General features: G+C 40.7%; 1 protein-coding gene across 3 annotated transcripts in view; it reads left to right on the forward strand.

Annotated features, from left to right (window-relative positions):
* The window catches only part of MINDY4 (MINDY lysine 48 deubiquitinase 4), a 75,779-nt gene extending 57,405 nt beyond the window's left edge, over positions 1-18,374 (forward strand). For 2 of the 3 annotated variants that reach the window (XM_021386943.1, XM_021386944.1), the window contains one exon: positions 1,733-3,189. Coding sequence is in view for 2 of the 3 variants with exons in the window: in XM_021386944.1 (XP_021242619.1) it covers positions 1,733-1,747 (15 nt within the window). In the remaining variant the exon portion in view is untranslated. Of the gene's footprint in view, positions 1-1,732; positions 3,190-6,694; positions 6,876-11,731; positions 11,805-15,185 lie in introns of those variants that run through there. The other variant, XM_021386942.1, reaches the window with a different exon arrangement.

A 20,868-nucleotide genomic window follows, 5' to 3' on the forward strand; every position in this document is an offset into this window, starting at 1 on the left:
TATGCTGGCTGGAAGCATGCAGGGTCTGTAGTAGTCTGAGGAGCTGTGTGGTTTCTGCAGCGGGACGAGACCTCAAGTAAAGAAGCCAGGCACTGAAGTGGGCAGGACCAATGTAGCAGTCATATGGGAGAAAGTCCCTGCTTTTTGGTCAGTCTTTAGCTTTGCAGTAACATTTTACAAGGGAGGTGATAGATGAACAAAAGGCAAAGTGCTTATCTCTGAGTCATTCAATAAGATAGTGGCTCAACTGTGAGGAAAGCAGAGGTCTTCCGAGTCTCTGGTTTCATGGTTTGTACAATGCTGGCTGATTTGGCCATTCTTCTGAAATGCTTTCTGAAAACACTACCAGTACATACCATTACACCTCATAATGTAAGTATTCAAGACTACTCAGCTCTTTTGGATGAGGACTCTGGTTATTCTAAGAGTTGGACTCGATGATCCTTATGGGTCCCGTGTAACTCAGGATATTCTGTGATTCTATGATTCTTGGTCTTCGCTGCTCCTGCTTTTAGGCAGTCCTGCTATCACAGAGAAGCCACCTTTCTAGCAGGTAACCTCTAAGGCTCACTGTACTCTGATTCCTGACAGCATCCAAGTCCGGGCATCAGCTGTCAGCATTTCAGAAGAGACTGATGCTTTTTAGTGTTTGTATTTCTGAAAATGAAGAGAAAACAGTGTTGACAAAGAAATTATGCAGTCATTTTTCTTACATCTTTTCAGAAAGAGACGGAAGCATAAAAGAACAGAATTTATCCATTAAAATTCCACATATGGGAAATATTATCTTTGGTCCCTTTGATGAAACCAGCACAATCTGTGCTATAACAAGACCTACTTGAATTATTAAACTCAGCACATGCTCTGTCTTCTGGCACCTCACCTGTTTATTTGCCCCGTGGAACGTCCTTCCTATAACCTCCTGTGCTGGGAAGTATGTCTGCTAAGCAGGCGCCCCTCTCAGTCAGATGGACTGGATTCAAGTCAGGTCATTGGAGGGGTTGTAGAAGGTGAGGGATAGAAAGAGTTTTTTAACCATCTTGTTTAAGAAACCATCAAGAAAAACAGGCATTTGCAAAATGGAAACCGATGGTTGGTTTTATTTTCTGCTTAGTTTTCAGTAATGGGTAGGCAGTAGACACTGTACGTTGTGGATGCATTCTGCAGGTGACTGTTAATTATGTAAGACATTCATGAGTGCCACTGTGGGCAAAAGTATGTGATACATATCAGTTTGACTGAAGCAAAGCTGACAAGGCATTGGCTGTATCAAAAGTCTATTCTTCCTCATTCCTTTCTTTTAAATCCCTCTTTCTATCTTGGAACTGAAACTTTCTGTAATGAAGTTCTATTGTCCTCCTCCTGGACATTTTTTTTCCCAGTAGCCAGCCTCTGTTGCTGAAATATTGCCATTGATTTCTTGTCAACATTTCTGCCAAATAACATACCATTATGGCATTTTTATTTAAGACTATAAGAATAACAAACTTCACATTGAAAAGAACTTTGCGTTACTTGTAAAAAGGCAAACCAGAAAATGTTAAGTCAAATTTGTCTGCATATCTGTTCATATTGTAGATATCTGTATTTTGGTCTGGATTGATCCCATCAAACTTTATCTCTCTTATAGGCTGAAAATTTTAAGAAATGAGCCCAGCCAAATTCCTTTATAGTTGATGAACAGGGTTGTCCAAATTTCTGACAATACCCGTCTCTTCCTTGATTTTTACAGAGAGCCAAAGCCTAGAGGCCAACCTAAATTAGAGGGCCTACAAGTAGATGTTAGAGTTAAGTGGACTGAATCTTGACCTGTCTTTGTCATTGCAGTACAGCAACGGATTGAGATAAGTATAAATTCCTCCACGTTGCCTGAAGGAATGGAAAAGTCCTGAAGTCTGAAGGAGGGGGTGAATTTCCCTCGATATTACTTCACTTGGTGGGACATATAAGAAAAGCAACAGAATGGGACAATGATAAAGGAAAGATCTTGAGGCTGCTTGGCACCTGGAGATCTTTTTGCCTTACTACAATTGCTATGTTCTCTTATAGACCTTAGTCAAAAATCAGTGCTGCTCAGGTCTTTTCTTTCCTTCGGTTGTCCTGGGACTGAGGACACATCTATTTCCGTTCTTCTCCATTAATTATGTACTTTTTTCCCTCCAAATTCACCATCAGAAAGGACTCAAAGCTATGGAAAATATCTATGACTCCCATGTATCTGTATTTTTTCCTACTACTGTTTATAGATATCTGGCTAAAAAAAAGCTTCAATCTCTGCCTGACTTGGCATAGTCATTAATGTGTGCATAGTCTGAATATCAGAAGTTGTGAACATTAATTTTATGTCTTAATCTAAAATTAAAATTAAGTACATATTAATGAAAATATCTTCAATTTGACAATGCCCCTTAATAACATGCAAACATAATAGTATGTAGCAACAATGCAAGTGTAAATGGAAATATAATAGTAATATGGTTGACCTGCTGTTTTATTAATGCTGGTGGAATGAGTCAACTGAATCTGTGGTGTCCTCGATCACCCAAGCACTATTTTAAGGGTATCTGTTTTTACATCATTAACTCTTCTGTCCAGACACTGTTGGAACATTGTTTAATGTTAATTCAAACCAGCAAAGGCCATGGCAACTGGGGGGAAAGAGTTGTCCGAACAAACAGGCTGTTTGTTTCATTTGGTATACGTATGGCAAAAGGTAGCCTTGTTCAATGAGGAAATAAAATCTGAATGGTGCAATACCATACGCTCATGCTGGCAGATACATTGGAATAATTCTCCAGTAGTAAATATTTGTCTAATTTCACCATTGTGCAAATACACACTGAAGTCATATGTGGAAAAAGACCACCCGTAGTGTTGAAAATGAGCCTTTTGAAAGCTCTTGCTTGAGAAAGGCTGACTTCTTCCAAAGATGAGGATTGTGTCTCTGAAATTTATGAGCATTCTTACAGGATTTGTAAGTGAGATGATGGCTGTTCAGTGAAGTCTCCTTAGGAATTGGAAACATGCAGCATGAAAGGATATCTAACACATTCCCCCTCTTACTTCTTTTGCCTGGCAAAGATTAACGAGCAAGCTTGAAAATAAATATTGAATAGTCATGCATTATTACTTTTTAATGCATTATGTTACTACAAGAAGCAAAAATAAAGGATTCTTATGTTCTTCAAACTAGAAGACAGCCAATGAGCCCTTAACAAAAATAATGATATTTGATCGAGCAGATTCATGTCACGTGCTCCTGATTTGCCTTTGGAAGTACACTCAGAGGGCAGCTCACAGCAGGTGGAAAGAAGGGCCCCGTTTTCTGGACACACTTGCTGGAAGGTGCAGACTCAAAGTTAGCTTAAGTGGTTTTGAGTCTGATCATGAGGTGATCTTCCTTGTCCTTCAGTGTCAAGGTCCTGTTATACTCCAGGATCAGTACCACCCACCGACCTGGCCAGGCAACTGAAGAAGCACTCACCACTGAGCAGCTGGACCAGTTAAATGAGGACATTCTTTTCGTCCACTCAGCAAGTGATGCTTGAAAAAGTGGGCAGTAGAGTCCTCGCAATGAGGGTGAAGGGCTATTTTGTCTCACTGTGATGCTCATAAGCATAAGTGGAATATTGCTGCACAGTATGATCACTGTGTGCGTATATCAAAGACTACAGGACATGTATAGTTTACTTATCACCTCATTAAATGGAGGCATGTTTAAGGGAGACTGCTCCCACCTGACTCTTTCTGGAGTTCATGGGATATTTTTCAGATTATTGTGTATTTGTCGGGGTTTCGTTTGAACTATTTCACTGATGTAATGGAGAGAATGTGTAATAGGGAACTGATAGAAAATATCTGCAGTTGTCAAAAAGCCAAGGAAAGTCTGGAGAAGACATGGCACATACTTGTATGGAGAAGGACGAAGAGGCATGGGAGTGTTTAGATAGAGTGTAAAGGGAACATGTTGCACTGTTAGTGGTTGGGCTTTCTGCATGGCAGATGCACATCAGAAGATGAAAGGCAATAAGAGAATGGAGTAAAGGTGTATGAAGGAAAGGATTCCTTGGGTTTGGGCTGCTGAGTAGTTAGACTTCACTATGGACTCCTTGCTCATTAAGGGAGTCTTACAGTTCTACCCAGCACACTATTGTATAGGAAGAAGCTTGACTGAAAAGTCATCATAGAGCTGAATTTTCTGGACAGTTAGATTTGAAGTGAGATTAGAAATAGACTGTGAAGCGGTCAGCTGCTGGGTGGACCACTGCAGTGATGTCTGGGATTGCTAGGGGCCACGTCTGTACGCAAAACTAACCAAGGCCAAGGCATGGATCTGAGAACACACCCATGGTTGTGTGTGTTTTCAGAACATTCGGAAGCACAGTTCTTGATTACATTTTATTTTTTTTTTTGTAGAAAGGAACACACACTTAGCTTGAGGAATACTGTAGGATAGGGATGCTGTTATAGCCATATGGACACAAACCACTGTGTGCCGCTTGGCCTTAAAGCCGTGAACAAAACTAAACCTAGGAATAGCCTAACCTACCTGGAGAGCCAGAAGCCCCTGGAAGCTGATGACAGTAAAACAAAGTGCCTAGAGGTTTGAGGGAGAAGCACACCTGGAGGCACCAGCCACACCTGGTAGACAATATGATGTTAAAAGCAGCATCTGATTCGGAACCAGTAAAAGTGATGTAACCAAAGCAGAGACTTCTCATTTCTTATGGGAAATGAGGATTTGACATGTAACATTTTAATCTTCTCATTGTTATCTCCAAGTTGAGGCTCTTGCCTTCTCCTGCTAGCACTGTGATTGAAAACTATGCATATTTGGAAAGTGTTCCTGTAAGACCTCACTCATCTGAACAATTTGTCCTGACTTCAATAGGATTGTTCATGTGAGTAAGAGTTGGGGTGGATGTCTGCTTGGAAACAGTTCTGTATCTCTCCAGTCTTTTTTTGTCCAGTGTCATTTAACAAAGCTTAGATGTTACTTTAGCAGACATATATGGGAAGAAAGCATTTTTTTTTTAAGAGAAGTGTGGCTGTTCCCTTTTGGCTTTGATTTACTGGAATACTAAAATATGGATGTTTGTGAAACTGAATCTTTTCATCCATTGCCCTCTAATTTGCCGTCTTTTGTTGCATCTGTGTATTTCCCTTCTTGATGACTCCTGTTAGGAGTGTTTTTGTAGCCTTGTAAAAAAATGCAGTACATCTAAGCCAAGAATTAAAAAACAAAACTGTTGTATAAAAGCCTGTTTTAAATAGATACTGACAAAGAAATGAGTCAGGGAACAGTTACTTAAGTAGTGAGAAAACTGTTATCCGGCAGCAGAAGAAATTATCATTTGGGAAGATAAGTGTGTAACACTTCAGATTTGAGTTCTAAATAATAAAAAGGATATGTTCCTTATGCCTTAGAATACTTCTTAGGCTTTTCATTACAACTGAATTTCTGCTTTTAGCAGTGTATTGTATGACCTGTATTGTGGAGGCAAAAACTGATGCTGTATTTCCCTGCACATACACTTGGACACTTGGCTGCCATGCCTTGTATTGCAGATCTATATTATCCCATCAGTGTTGCATCTGTATAGAAGACGAACATAAAACTTTGGATAGAATAAAGATGGTTACACACAACATCCAGCATGGCAGTGATTCTGCCATGGATTAAGGCAGCAGCATGCAACAGGAGGATGGCAGCTATCTCAGAACACAGTAGTGTCAGGTGAAGAAAGTACTGCATACTACTGACTTGAGGGGATGTAGAAATCTCCATGACTCATTTTATATCAGCATCCACTAAGTTTCAAAGCAGTAGATGCATACTTGTAGGTATTTAAACATATATACGTATGTCTGCCTTAAAACATGAATCCCATGAGAACTGATAGAAATGAGCCTAAATGAGTGTAAAATTAACATCAGTTCTTTGCTGGAGTTGGCCTTGAAGGCAATGGGATGAAGTAACAGAAAAACTGCTTGAACTATTAATGGATACTTCTATAGATAAAAGCAATTACTCACTAATCCAAAGAATTGCTGTAGCAGCCTACATTTTAAATAGTGAGTAGATTAAAAGTAATATTTCAAGTCAATAATGAGTGTGAAAATCATTCATATGCAGAATATTTAGGATATTTAAACATACTAACAAACTTTCAGAAGGAGGCAAGAAGCTCAGAAAAGTCATCTTGTAAAGAAGACACTGATTCTTCTTCTGAGAATCTTTGATTTTTGGCGAGAAAAATGTATCAAAATGAGTGCTGGCATTCTTGCTTTTTTTCCCAGTAGCTGAAAATACTTCACACGTCTGGACCATGAAGCTGGAAGAGGGTGCTAAAATGAAAAGAATGTTTTATATTCTTAATCCCCAAAAATACTTTGAGCCCCATTTAGTTGCCCACCCATGGATGTCTCATGTTATCTGAGTTCCTATGCAGTCTTTCTCCCTGCTCTCCAGGTGCTGTCCCATAGGGATGTTCCTGTGTAGTATTGTGGTTTTACAGCTATTTCAGAGGACAGTTTCTTCTGGTTCTGATCCTATGGGATGTGATCTTGTTTGCTGTAAGGGTACTACAGCTGGATTTTGTCACCTATAATCAAGGCCAGATACTTGCTTTTAAATGTTTAAATGACTTACCAGAGCTTTCCTGGTCTGTAATGTTCCGAATCTTTCTTTTAGGTTGGTTCTTACCTGAAGACTCCTAAATACCCAATTTGGTTGGTATGCAGTGAAAGCCACTTCAGTGTGCTTTTTTGTTTGGAAAAGGATTTACAAAGCGACTGGAAAACCGAGAGGAGGTTTGATCTCTATTATTATGATGGCTTGGCCAACCAAGAAGAAGAAATACGATTAACAGTTGGTACGTACAATGCAGTGACTCTGCACCTCACCCCTTGTGGTGGTGACAGCATCACATCAAAAAGAAGCATAAAAAAATACAAAATTAACAAATTCATGATGGTATCAGGCATTACAAGACCATTTGTGAGCCTGTTTTCTAATTTCCAAAATTAGCCTTGATGTTGAATTTGAAAGTAGATCTCCCAAGGCAAGCCCTTGGAAGGGCATTTTCCTTCAGATGTTCCCACATGTTTTCTACAGGCAGAAAGTGTAAACCTCCTGTTCCTCAGCCCTACACACATGGTAGTGTGAGCAGAGGAGGTGAGGACGGATTAAATCCTTGCCTCCATACCCAGCTGCTTCGGGAGATGGCCGTAACCTTCTAACAAAGACAAGCCTGCTTGAGAGCATGCTTGGAAATATGAGCATGTGCAAGATCTTCTGACTTGTTAAACACATTCTTTCAGGAAACCATGTTGAATTATGGGGCTCCTTTTACAGAAGTTGTGTTTCTTGAACTGGAAGACAGTTGGACAAGCAGTATTCTGATGCTAAGAAAGCTCTTACTCCTTTCCATATTAAGATATTCTTGAGCACTAAATTCATACTTGCTGATGATATCCTCCTTATCTTTTGTTTTCTTTTCTTCACTACATTAATACAATCTAATCAAATTCCATCCTTATCTGAAGGAGACACTCTGCAGAAGTCCTCTCTTAAAAATAACCTGTGTTCCTTGTTTGCATAAATGTTCTGATTCTTGGACAGGATGAGTTATGCACGAGTATTCCATGTTCTAATTAAGGCCTTTTGGCAAATTAGTTGGTATGATGGCAGCTCTAGAGGCTTTTAACATCATGTAAGGTTTGGTAGTGAATGCTGTAGTCCTTCTCCATGTTATTCATCCTTTTTTTTTAATTAAAGTCCACGACTTTCAATGGTAGCCATCACATTATATGTTATCTCAGGAAATTTCTCAACCTCCACAGCACATGGCTGCAAAATGGTTCCCACACAGTCTATCCCAGATACAGGAAGATTTATTAAAATAGATTGTACAAAAAAATCCCTATATCTTCACTTGGAGACAACATATTGTAAATGTTAACACATTATAATCAAAACAATAATGATTACCAAAAATCTCACTATATCCATAGGCTAATACTTTTTTATTCAGCCTTTTTAGGCCAAAGGTTTTCCATGATTTATTTGGTAATTATATGTTGTCCATATGAAAAAAGTAATCTCATCAATGGTTTTGGTCTGCAGAGGTGTCCTTAGTCTTGCTATTTTTGCATAGTTCAAGAGAATTGCTACATGCTGATGTCTGTAAGCAGAGGGGGATTTCTCCTTGAGGTAGAGGGATTCTTTCTAAGCGATTCAGGAAAGGAATGGGAGATTGAGACACGTTCGTTGTATTCTGTTGCATTGTGCAACATATGGTCCAAAACAAGCATTCTTCTCTTTTTCACTTTGATAAATCAGAGAGATCTCCAAAATTCAAACGGACCCAAAACTCTTGAGTTCCCTGGATGAGAAAGCATTCAGAGGTTGCATGTATTTTTCTCTTCAATTATTCAGCCTGTCAAGGCAGGACTGTTTATTTCTTCTCGAAGATGAAACTTGCACTGAGAGGTATATGTCTTTTTGTTGCAGCCATAGCCCCTTCCAGGGATCCAGCCTCTTCTTTTGTTATCTGTGACATTCTGCAGAAGGCTGTAAACTGCAAATAGTTTCATCATTCCAGGGAGAGGCTTTCAAAGCTCTGGTGGTGCAGTAATCCTGCGCTTGGTCTGGAGAAAAACTAGAATTGCTTTACATCTTAAAGGTGACACTGAACATAAATCTAAGCTATGCATGCAGTACCAGGTAGAAATACCACGATGGTAAGTATGACTGGTATTTCCATCGTGGAAATATCAACGAGCTGTGATGATAAGGCAGCATTACGCTGAGATATAGCCTGAAGTCCTGGATGCTGCTGAAGTCCACAGATGTAAGTTTGGGAGGTTGTTTGCTTCTCACTAGCAATAAGGGGAATTCCTTGAAATGTAGATCTTTTTTTATGAAGATTACAATCAAGATCACATTTCATGAAATCTTGAGGAAATTATACTGGGCAAGAATTGCTTAAAAGCCAGAAAGTAGGAGCAGAATTACATTTTTGGGGTAACAGCAATTACTGTTTTGCATTAAATCACCATCAGTATTATATGGGATTAAGACTTTGCTCTGCTCTTCATACTGATTACCGCTTGCCAAAATATAGACGAGAACTATGAAGTTCCTTCCTAAAAGCAGGCTGCAGCTACTAGTGAGTTCAACACTCAGTCCTAAATAAAGGTTCTTCAGTTCTTCTTTCAATTTGGTAGAATTTTCTGATAGTCAGAGAGGGAAAACAAGCCAATGGATCTAAGTTAATTGCTCATGTGCTTTTGTCGGCTTTTTAGGGACTCAGTGGAGATTGTTGCTGCAGGTCACGCAGAGCACTTGTATGAGAGAGCCTGTTGTTCTGCTTGGAGAAATACTACTGTTTTCTAATATATATTGTTAATGCAGCAATAATGTGGTAATAATATGTCAACATTTACAATGTATTGTCTCCAAGTGAATATATATTGAATCTTTGTACAATCTGTTTTAATGATTTTTTTTTATATCTCATTGGTTCATCCCTTGAACTCAATATCCTTTTGAAGGTATTTCAAAAACAGAGCTGAATATTTGCTAATAAAATATAACAAGGCTTCTCCAGAAATTCTCACAGACCCATAGAAGGAAGTGCAATCTGTGAAATCAGCAGATCTCCAGATACTGGAGACAGCTTCTGGGCAAGTCTGGTTTGTTGATGATGACACTTTCTTTCGGAACAATTTTGTCCCAAAGTTAAGACAAGATTGTTCCAACATGCGAAAGACTTCTGGAAAAGCAATTAATAAAACATCACTTCCTAAGGTGGCCATTTAGATAATGAGATTATGTCTTGTCTGTCCAGTTCCACTTTTCTGAACCCATCTTCACCCTATCTCTCGAGTAGCAAGTTTGTAACTCGTCTGACACTCAGTTTCTCACCATCCTTAGCTTAGGTATAAGTGTAAACAGAAGAGATCATACTCAGGTCCTTCTTGCTGTTGGTGACTCCAAGATGGAAAAGTGTAACATCAAGGCTCTGTGCTCCAAATGAGTTATGTGAAACACTTTAATGCAGTCGTTAGTTAAATAACTTAGCTAACTGTCCTCTGCCTGATTTGGTAAGGTATACTTTTAGTGATACTTTCATATTCCTTTCTGTGAAAAACATCCGTTCAAAATCTGGTTGGAAGAACTCAAGTCTAAAACTGACAAAACCCAGCAAGTTGGCAATGACTATGAAAGGCAGTGGTGCCGGATGCCTGTTGTCTGCTGATGTTGTGATTAGGTCAGTGAATGTTGCTTCTTACTAAGAGATCCTAAGATCCTAAATGTCAGCATCAGGAATTCCCAGAGTGTCCGAACGCTATTCATAGGATCATAGAATCACCAAGGTTGGAAAAGACCTCCAAGATCATCCAGTCCAACTGTCCACCTACCACCAATGTTTCCCTACTAAACCATGCCCCTTAGAACAACATCTAAATGGTTCTTGAACACCTGAGAGGAAGACATTCTGCTACTGGAGACCTCTAACAAACTCTTATAAACTCTTCAATATTAGGATAAAAGAGGCCCATTGAATCTTGAAAGATTCCAGTGTGTCCCTTCAGTTCCTGAGATTCCTGGATACAACTGTCACTACTTCATGTAATTAATTTTAAATTTTGTCTATTTTCTGTTACTCTGCCCCTGCGGTCACTCAGAGCTTTCTGCAGGTATTTGTACTGACAGGAGGAAGTCAGATATAACTGAGATGTGAATATAGGAGCATTTGCCTCCCATCCTGTCTACATCAGTCTCACTGCGTCAGATCCATATCCTGCACCCTGGCTTGGTACCATCAGTTGCTCACAACATTCCCGTGGGCTGAAAGAAAACCACCAAAAACCAGCTCCAGTTTAAGATGTTTTACTCCAAAACAGGAAACAGCTGAGCAGACTGACATCCAAGCTGGCTGCAGGATGTTTTCTCCCTGGGAAATTCAGCAACTACTTTCACTGTTGACAGATCCAGGCTCTGAGACACTGACCTCTCTGTTTTCCCCGGAACAATGCAATTGCCTCTCCATCCCAAAGGAATGCTTAGAGACTGGGGTAGCTCTCTTACATCTCACACGACACCGTCTTCTCCCATCTGTGCACTCTTTCCACAGTAAAGAGACAGTCTTCCTTTCAGGGATGAAGGAATTTTAATTTACTCTGGGCTGGACTTGGGATTTGCTATTCACGTGTAGGACTATTACTGTCCTTAGTGTGTGATTAAAGAAAACTGCTTTGTTAATAATCAATTCATTGACTGCAAAATAGAATCCTCACAAAAGCCCTCCAGCATATCCTTTCATCTTCTGGCATTCTAGTTTTCCTTGAGACCATCTCTATATTGATCAGGTAGCCTGGGTCAGGTCATGGTCTGAATGCTGTCCCACAATTATCCTTACTCTTTAAGTAGACAGCACAATTCTAGGCAAGTTTCTGGCCTAGATCAGCTAGCATTGGGCCCAACCTAGGGATAGTTCCCAACAGCAAACTTGCATGTAGTCACCTCCTTTCAGCCTTTAGGCTGCCATCACATGAGTAGGCAATAGACCAGGAGTTGAAACGCTATGAGGTTTACAGTGTGAGTAGTAGGGACTCTTGTCTATGCTGTCACATCCATGGGTGGAGTTCCTTGAAGCCACTGCAGTGTAGAAATTAATAGACATATACGTCAGCCACTAATTATATTGATATATCTTTTTAGACACGACTCAGATGTGCACTGAAGATAAAGAAAATGATCTTACTCCTCCACTTGAGCACTGCATTAGGACAAAGTAAGTGAAAATGGCGTTTATCATACCAATATTTTCACTGAATTATATAAATAACATATGTAAGGTTGGAGCATGGTTAAAAAGTTAATATTGAGGCAGTTACTCTTGCAAAATTACTGGTAAAGAGTTAGAAAAGATCACCCTTCATTGTAGTTAACATCATACTGTCCAAGGCGTTCATTTCACTCTTAGAGGAACCATCATTATGTCACCAGAAACTGACTGAACCAAAGTTAGTTCAAGAGCTCAACTTGATTTCAGAACATTAAAATATGGATTCCCAAAAGTCATTGGTTCCTATTGTAGAGGTGTAATGAGAAATGAAGAAATTCTCTTCCATCTTCATCAGTTTTTTTCTGAAAAATATCAAAGCACGGAGGCACTTGGGTTCCACCTTTGATCCATGAAGCTGCACTCAGTGGTCTTAGTTCTCTCAAACTGTTTGTCCATGGACGCACAGATATTCTCCAGATCACAAACCAGAGCACATTTCCAGTCTTTCTTAGGTCCTATTTTGTCCTTAAATACAAGGTCAGTTACTGTCATGTTATGATTTTCATGGTCTTTTTGAGATCCATATGATATTAAATGATGGACTTTTAAAGGATTTATCCAAATCGTACTGAAGTTACTGAGAACATTTTCAGTTTACCGAGTTATAAGTGAAGCAAAATCAGGAACTTCCCCTAGCTGAAAGTATCAGCTTTATATCAACTCCTTCAACAGGGCTTTGAAAGCTGCTATCTGAGTATCTCTGGAGCGAGAATTAAAAGCCTCATTGTCAAAGCCCATAACAGCCTAGCAGCTTCAGATTTCCCTTGTCATTTCCCTCCTTTCTCTGCCACATTTTTTTCTGCTAAGAAAAAAAAAAGGGCAAAACAAATAAGGACAGTGGCTGCCAAACAGCGTGTTCCTGCAGGGCTGGCTTTATGGAGGTACAGAAAATAAACAAGGCATCCTTTAGCATGACAGCATCATTGGTTCAGGCTCCCTGCACGTACAGGTTGCATGGATTCCTCTGTTCAAGGGAAACATAAGCATGACTGCAAACAAAGATAATCTATAGCCTCAGAAACTCACAATGTGGGGTGAATACTACATCCAACTATTTAAAGTTACACTTAGAATGTCTTCCATTCCTGGCATTGCATCAAAGTTACACACAGCTTTGGTAATGATGATGTTTGTTTATTCTAAATTCCTTACTTTAATCTGTTGGGAAGTAAGTTACCACCAAATTCCAGTGTCAATTAATTTTGTTTGTACCATTCCTAGGATGGTCTGATTTACCCCGATCAGTCTCTCTCCTTGTTTTCTGTATTCTCCAATTGCTTTGAACGTATTTATTCAAGCATGGCCTTGCTGCTAAAGGTCTTTCATGCCATGTTTTTCCTTTTTGTTTGAAGAAATTTTTCTCCCACTCTGAAACAGTATATGGAGAAAAGTAAAAACAAAACAAACTAACGAGTGCTTGACAAATTGAGAGAGACAAAAATAAATGTTTACTATCATGCCACTATGGAAAACACCAATAAAATAATTGTTATTAAAGCAAGCCAAACAAACAAGCAAGCAAGCAAACAAACAAACAGAGCCACTGCTCCTTTTTACCAAGCACTTACAGCAATAAAGCTCATTATCAGACCTTTCTCATCAAAAAGGTAGAGTAATTTCTCAGTGTGGACAGTTTAATAGCCTGACCGATCAGAACCGGTATCAACCATTGTTTCCAAATTTTGATTAGGGGTTTTTCTTTTCTTTCGCATGACTCAGTGCTGTTTCAATCCATGGGATGTCTTACCAGTGGGCTGCCCCGTACCTGAACACCAGCACCCTGCAGGGCATTGAGTCCTATGCCGACCATCTGTCTGCTGTTTGTTCTCTTACTGTCTCCCAATGGAAAGATCTGCACCTGTAATAGATAGTCCCCATATTTAGGTTTTTCCATTATTATTATTATCAGAGGAGAACAGTTGTTTTGGTTCTGTGGGAGGAGGCCTGTGCTTTTAGTCCCTGTTTTACAGAATGTCAGAAAAGGAGGGTTTGAGTTTAAAGCAGGTAACCCTTTGCATGACTAGAGCAAATAGTCCCCAGCAGGGATCGCTTTAACCTGCAGATTCCCAACCAAAGAGTCACTGTTAGTGCGTGTTGGGAAAGTTTCACAGAGTCCTGCTTCAGAATACCCTGTGCTGGTTAAGCTCTTTATTGAAAGCCTGTTTCAAAAAAAGCCAGTTCCACACTACATAGTGATTTGTCATATTTTAGGCCATAAACTTAAAAATGGCATCTGAGCATTAATATTTTCACTGAGTACGGTGTAACCTCAGAGCAGATTTAATTTGTGTCATGTGGCCTCAGTTTTCCGCCCTTGCTCACTTGCACTTTCATTGGGAATGGTTGTGGACTGAAAAAAGTCCCACAGGTGATCGCTTCCCTTCAGACCTTGTGCTGAATACTGCAGGGATTCAGGTTTTGTTTTTGTTTTGCACGTAAGTGACTTGCTCAGCGAAAGGACTGAGCTGTCATACTCGTGCTGAAATATCCTTTCCTCTGTGATAGAAAGAATGTGGCTTGCAGTCTGGCAAGTCAACGTTGTCCCCAACAGATCTATGTATTTGACAGTAGTTCCGTTCTTAAAAGATCTCAGCCATGAATTTGCAAATAAGAAAAATGCCATGGACGAGGATGCCATGCACCTACTGAATGACTCTGGCAGTAGGGAGAGTTGACCAGTTCAGCCTGGTGAGGTCATTGGAGAGCCAACTGGTGACAAGGGCAGGTTTGATGTTCCTGGAGTGGGCAGCTGAGCAATAGCAGCCAATACACAGCCAGGGATTTAAAAGATGGAAGATCTTTGTGCATATGCACTTCTTTTTTTTCAGTATATATCTTTAATGTTATTCTGAAGAAAGGGTAGGACAGAAAAAAAAGTAAAGCCTCCCCATAGAAAAAGCAAAAGATTACCTTTAGGGTGAGCCACTGAATATTATAAAGGAACCAAGGACAAGAGCAAGGATAGCTGCTAAATGAAGATATTTGGTCTCATTCAAGTTACATACGGGTAATTCTCTTAGCCATCTTGGAGACTGCCCGTAGTCTTTACAGAACCAATGTTCTTGTTCTGAGTCAAGTGCTGCTGACAACTCTTTATTGCCTGGAAGAAACTGTGTGAAGCATAAGGACACTGAGATCTAAACATGGGCCCCTAGGAGCACAAACACTTCATTTCACTTCCTTTTCATTGGAGAAGATGTGATAAGTTACCCCAAGTGAGTCCATCCTACAATCTCTAGGGGTGGTTGGGGTTGTTGGGAGCAGTGAGTTGGCCTTTCCAACAACCCGATAAACTCACAGATGTAAAATGGTTGCTTTTATTTCTAGGTGGCAAGGAGCTGTTATTGACTGGAATGGCACAGAACCAATCTTGTGACTGACCCGACCTGCACTTTATTTGTACAGAAAAAAGAAGGAAACGACAGAATTAGCACATTCCTATTCCCACCAATAGAGGAAATAGGACAGGAGTTCTATGCCATGTATGGTGAGGAAGAATGACATGGCTGTGTGCAGGCTGGAGGAGTGTCACCTCGTTCACCTCATGCTTCGGGTATTTTGCTTATAATGCAAACAACACTTAGATAAATCCTTTGTTGCTGCCTTTAATGTACAGTTTCGAAGTGTAGACTGGGTCTCCAGTGCCAAGTGATGGTTATGGGTGAAGTGGTGGAATTGTCAATGTCCCCTCGAGGTCCCTTTCTGGATCAACTCTGTATCCTGCAATTGTTCCCAAAAATCTGACGAAAGGAGCCGAGCTGCTATTTCTATCCCTGTTCTCGCCTTCCTGTACTGCCTCATTCTTCACCTGCAACACATCCAGTGCCAGTATGAAACATCATCTAAGGAATAAATATTCACTTCATTACCGTGTATTACTAAGTCTAAGTCTGAGACTGAACCTACTGGTAACCACATGGGCTAGGGTTTACTTACTAGGGTTTATTTACATCAAAGTGGTCGATAAGTTCTGTGGTTTGCAAGAAAACAGAAGTGATGTTAGACTGGAAATGTAAAGGGTACCTGTTTGTGATAGGTACTGTTATTCATGATTAAATAAAGTGAGCCTGAGAAAATGGTGTATGGTGGAGATGTACCACGAGGTACGAAAACAGCAGATTGTATTCTGAAATGATTTCTTTAAGTGACATATTTTGGCAAAAATTTACCAAAACTGGAACGAGTTACTGAACTGAAAATTGGAAAAAATGCTTTGGAAAATATTTATTGCTAATGGACAAGCTGCAGGGAAATGGTGTTTCTAGAATTATTTTTGTCTTTTGGGAGTGCATATCTCATGGGAGTTTAACAGACTTAATTTCTGACTTTTTTGTAGCACCCTCTTACTGGTCAGTATGCAAACCTCTCTGAGCCCAGATAAACCACTTGCTATTTTCGAAATCAATTTCCATCAGAAATTCAACGTTCTACTCCGTGTAGCTGAAAGATACCGAGCTGTCTCTGCAGATACAAATTTCAGGGCACTAGCACATGAGCTAAATTTGGAGAGCAGCCTGTGCATGAGCCGTACATGCTACCAGAAAACATTAGGTAGTGTGTGGATAAACTTCAGGCCCCGCTTTGCTTCTTGTGCACATCAAACTGTCTACACGCGGTAAAGCATCTCAGAGCTGCAATCATTTTCATTTTATGGGATGCAATACGATGTAATTTGTTTGTTTGAGGTCAGATAGGCAAACTTCTTTCTGTGAACTTGGTGAGATGAGTATCTCCCATTCAGCCTTGGTGTCATGGAGAGCATCAGATCTGAGCCCATTCCTGATTCCCTCTAGGTACATTACATGAAATTGCCAACTCCATTTCAGTCTACGTCGGGGGATGTTTGTACTGCCAGCTGCTGGTGGACATAAGGCTGCCTTTATGATGCACACCTTGTCTAACCTTCAAGAGCTCCATTTCCTGGATCCCAAACATTCAAAGATCCCAGTTTTGCACAGCTTGGAAAACCATGAACGCAGTGGTGGCTGGGCATGGAGTCAGCCAGGCCACCAGCTTGTGTTAAACATCTGTTTTATTGAATTTTCCTGTAAGCTACAGTTGCCATGTGCATCATGGTGCAAACATAGTCTGAGGGGGCAGCGAGAACATAAGATTTTTCAGAATGCGTTTGGACAGAAAATAGTGTAGAGATGAAAAACAGTGGAAGATTTTTGGAACTAGGCGTATCAAAAAAAACTCCTTTCTGAACCATTCCTCTTGGGGAGGAAGGGAGCTGCCGTGTTACAGCCCTGATTTCATCTGGCTGGAATATGGACGTCTCCAGTGTTGAGCTGTTTCTCTGGGCTTCCTTCAGAGTAAGCTGTGATTTATCTTTTCTTGTGGATAAGAAGAAATGTGCTCCTGACTGGGGGATTATAAACTGAGTATAGATGGAGCCCAAGGGGATTGCCTCGGGTGAACTCCGTCCCTCAAGATGTAAGAATTTTTCAGGGTTTAAGAAAGAGTTGAAGATTAATGAATAAGGCTTGGAAACTGATGGTGTTTTATGGTTTATCTTGAAAGATAAATGAAGGTGGGAGGGAGCCCTGTACTCTGATCCTCTTTTTAAAACAGGCTGCAAAGTCTTTAAGGCTCTAGTCTTACTGATTATGGAGAATATTTTTGTTGAATCTTAAATTCTGTTACAACAGAATCCCATTGAGCCAGATCTTTCTTATTCATTATCTGTAATTATTTCCACACATTTTTTTCTGTGAAGTCCATTGTCAGCCATCTGTTTAAGACAAACTAACTCAAGATTCACCCATGCCAAGAAATATAACAGCTTATTGAAGCACCACCTCTGCAGGGCAGTCCCACCAAGCTGGAGCACTGCATTGCTAAGCCGCTGCCACCAGCCTGGCTCTCGAGGTTTCCTGTGGCATCCTTCAATAAAGAGGGAATGGGCAATGAAAATACTCGTTTAGATCTACCTCTTTGGCAGAAAACCAACCCACCAAACCTCTTTCGATTTCTGCATCAAGAAAAAGACTCAATTATTTTAATTTGATGACAAAACGCATGAGGCAATTTGCCTTACGGCATCACATATCTTTTGGAATCAAATAATTAGACAAACCAATACAAAACATTATACAGCAATGCAAAAACCTTTGCCCAGACCTGTGCAGAAACATATCCTGTCGTAGGAGCCTACATCTAGTTTGTTGATTATGTTTTCCTTTTCATTGTTTCCCGTTTTCGTTTTCATTGCCCGATGAACGTGACTTCCTGAGGTGAACAAAGCAACTGTTTGCGAATAGTGCAGTACAAGACACTGGCACTGGGCCTCTATGTATATCTTAAAATCATTCTCTTCCCTTCTGTGCTATGAAAAATAGACCCTCTGCTGAGACATGACGCCTTAGCTTACAACGGACAGCACCTATTGTAAATCTAAGCAGAAGTGCTATTTTGGTAAAATGTCATCAATATTGCCAGTGTGCAAAATGTATAGTTAACTTTGTTTTGTACAGAGTATCCCGTACAAATAAAACCTTTAAAGAAAAGACAATAGCAACATCTCATATTTTCTCTTCGCTTTTTTGGTTTTTTAGTAATTAATTCACCAAGGGAAATTAATCTGAGAGATTAGATTGTAACAGCTTCATGGGCCTCCTCCTGTCAGTGGAATAGAATCATAGAGTGGCTTCGGTTGGAAGGGACCTCAAGGATCATCAAGCTCCAACCCCCTGCCACAGGCAGGGCTGCCAACCTCCAGATCTGGCACTAGACCAGGTTGCCCAGGGTCCCATCCAGCCTGGTCCTGAACACCTCCAGGGACGGGGCATCTACAACCTCTCTGGGCAGCCTGTCCCAGCACCTCACCACTCTCTCTGTAAAGAACTTCCCCTGTCATCCAATCTAAACCTTCCCTCCTTGAGCTTAAAACCATTCCCCCTTGTCCTATCACTACCTACCGGAGTAAAAAGTTGATTCCCCTCCTTTTTATGATCCCCTTTTGAATACTGGAAGACTGCAGTGAGGTCACCCCGCAGCCTTCTCTTCTCCAGGCTGAACAAGCCCAGCTCCCTCAGCCTGTCTTTGTAGGGGATGTTCTCCAGCCCTCTGATCATCAATAATAATATAATAACAAGAAGTTGAGCTTCCCTCTCCTCTGAGCAGAACCCCAGTGCAGTTGGAGACGCAGGGCAGAGGGACCCACCTTGAGCCCAGGGCTCTCACATCTCTGCAGCAATGGGCACTGAAACCAACCAGTCTGAGGCTGGCTGGAAATGTGAGGTACTGTCTGCCTGCATCAATGCATGTTCACTGTGTTCTCTTTGAACTCCTCTTAGCTCAGTGTGAAATCATAGCACCATAGAATCACTGGAAAAGACCACTAAGATCATGTAAGATCACCCAACCCCAACCCACTCCCACCATGCTCCCTGACCATGTCCCCAAGTGTCACATCTCCATAAACACCTCGGGGGATGGTGACCCCACCACCTCCCTGGGCAGCCTGTTCTGCTGCCTCACCTCTCTTTGGGAGAAGAAATTGCTCCTAATATCCAACCTGAGCCTCCCCTGGCGCAACTTGAGGCCATCACTTCTCATCCTATAAATGAATTGCATCATCCTGATCAAAACCTGGGGAATCATGGACAATTAAGAGTTTTTAAGGAAGTTTGTGCAAGGTGGACATGTGCACACAAAGTTTCTTGTCCATCTGCAGGTCACTGTGCATAGAACTCAGACTGGAGGTGATGAAGCTGCTGGAGTTGGTTTTGTGCATATCTGTCCCTTTTGTACTGGTGAAATCTAGGAGCAGTCTGAGATCTGAAGGCAGACCCATGAGCGGATCTGCACAATCACTACGTGGTTTGTTCCCAGGGAGCTCAAAGATGAAAGCTCGTGTCTGTTGTTTTCAGTTCTTGACTTTTCAGAGGTAGATTGCTTTTTGTTTTTGTTGTTAATACGTAGAACAGGGTAATTGGGAATGACAGGAAACTGTCACTTTAAAAATCAGAGGAAAGTTGAAGAGCTTGGGAAAATGACGCGTGTGTAAGCCAAGTTTTCACAGAAGTGATAAGTGGTTTAGGGGCTCCAGAGATTCTATTGCTATACCTGAGATACTTGAAAGAAGCCCAGTTTTCTGTTGGTAATTGGGAGCTCCATTGAAGTACAAAGGTCCCAAATCACAGTTTTTTATCTTTTTCTTAGAATGCCGCTGCCAATTTTGTAAAGGAGTGAAATATTCCTTCAGCGTGCCTCCATGATTTGAGGTGTGGTTATGGAAACACAGTGTGACACAAACTACAGACACACGTTATGCTGCTATGTCTGTCAGTCCTGCTCCAGGGTACGTTCATTATGGAGGAAACTGCCTTGAATTGTGTCACATTTACCAGATCCATTGTTGCAGAGAGGGTGCTGAAAACTAAACCAGAACCAAAGTTTGTGCTTTAATCATTCATCTGTTCAGCACATACCTGTTGAAACCTAAATCTTTAAAATCAAACGCCAAAGCCTATAGGACAGATTGATGTTGTATTAGGAACAATTTCTTCTCTGGAAGAGTGGTTAGGTGCTGGAATGGGCTGCCCAGGGAGGTGGTGGGGTCACTGTCCTGGGAGGTGTTCAAGAAACATTTAGGTGTTGTACTGAGGGACGTGGTTTAGTGGGAAATTTTAGTGGTAGGTGGACGGTTGGACGGGATGATCTTGGAGGTCTTTTCCAACCTTGGTGGTTCTATGATGCGATGTTACTTTGTTTTTCTCTTTAACGAGTAAGATCATGAAGGAAACAGAGAGTTTTACTTGTGAAAAGAAGATGATTGCTCCTGATTGCTCCTTCTTGTCTGTATGACCAGTCTGCTGTATAACCTAAGGAAACTGCATCCCATTAGGAACACTCTGGATATACTAGTACTCTTCTTTTATTTGTTTTCATTGGCTAAAAGATAATAAACCCGACAGCAGTTCTGAAATAAGGAAGCAGTTTCTCCTTAGCAGCTTTGTTTATAAAACCAGAGAAGGAAAAAGGGCATTTTCAATCAGATACTTTA

Source organism: Numida meleagris, chromosome 2 (assembly GCF_002078875.1).
Source record: "Numida meleagris isolate 19003 breed g44 Domestic line chromosome 2, NumMel1.0, whole genome shotgun sequence".
NCBI lineage: Eukaryota > Metazoa > Chordata > Aves > Galliformes > Numididae > Numida > Numida meleagris.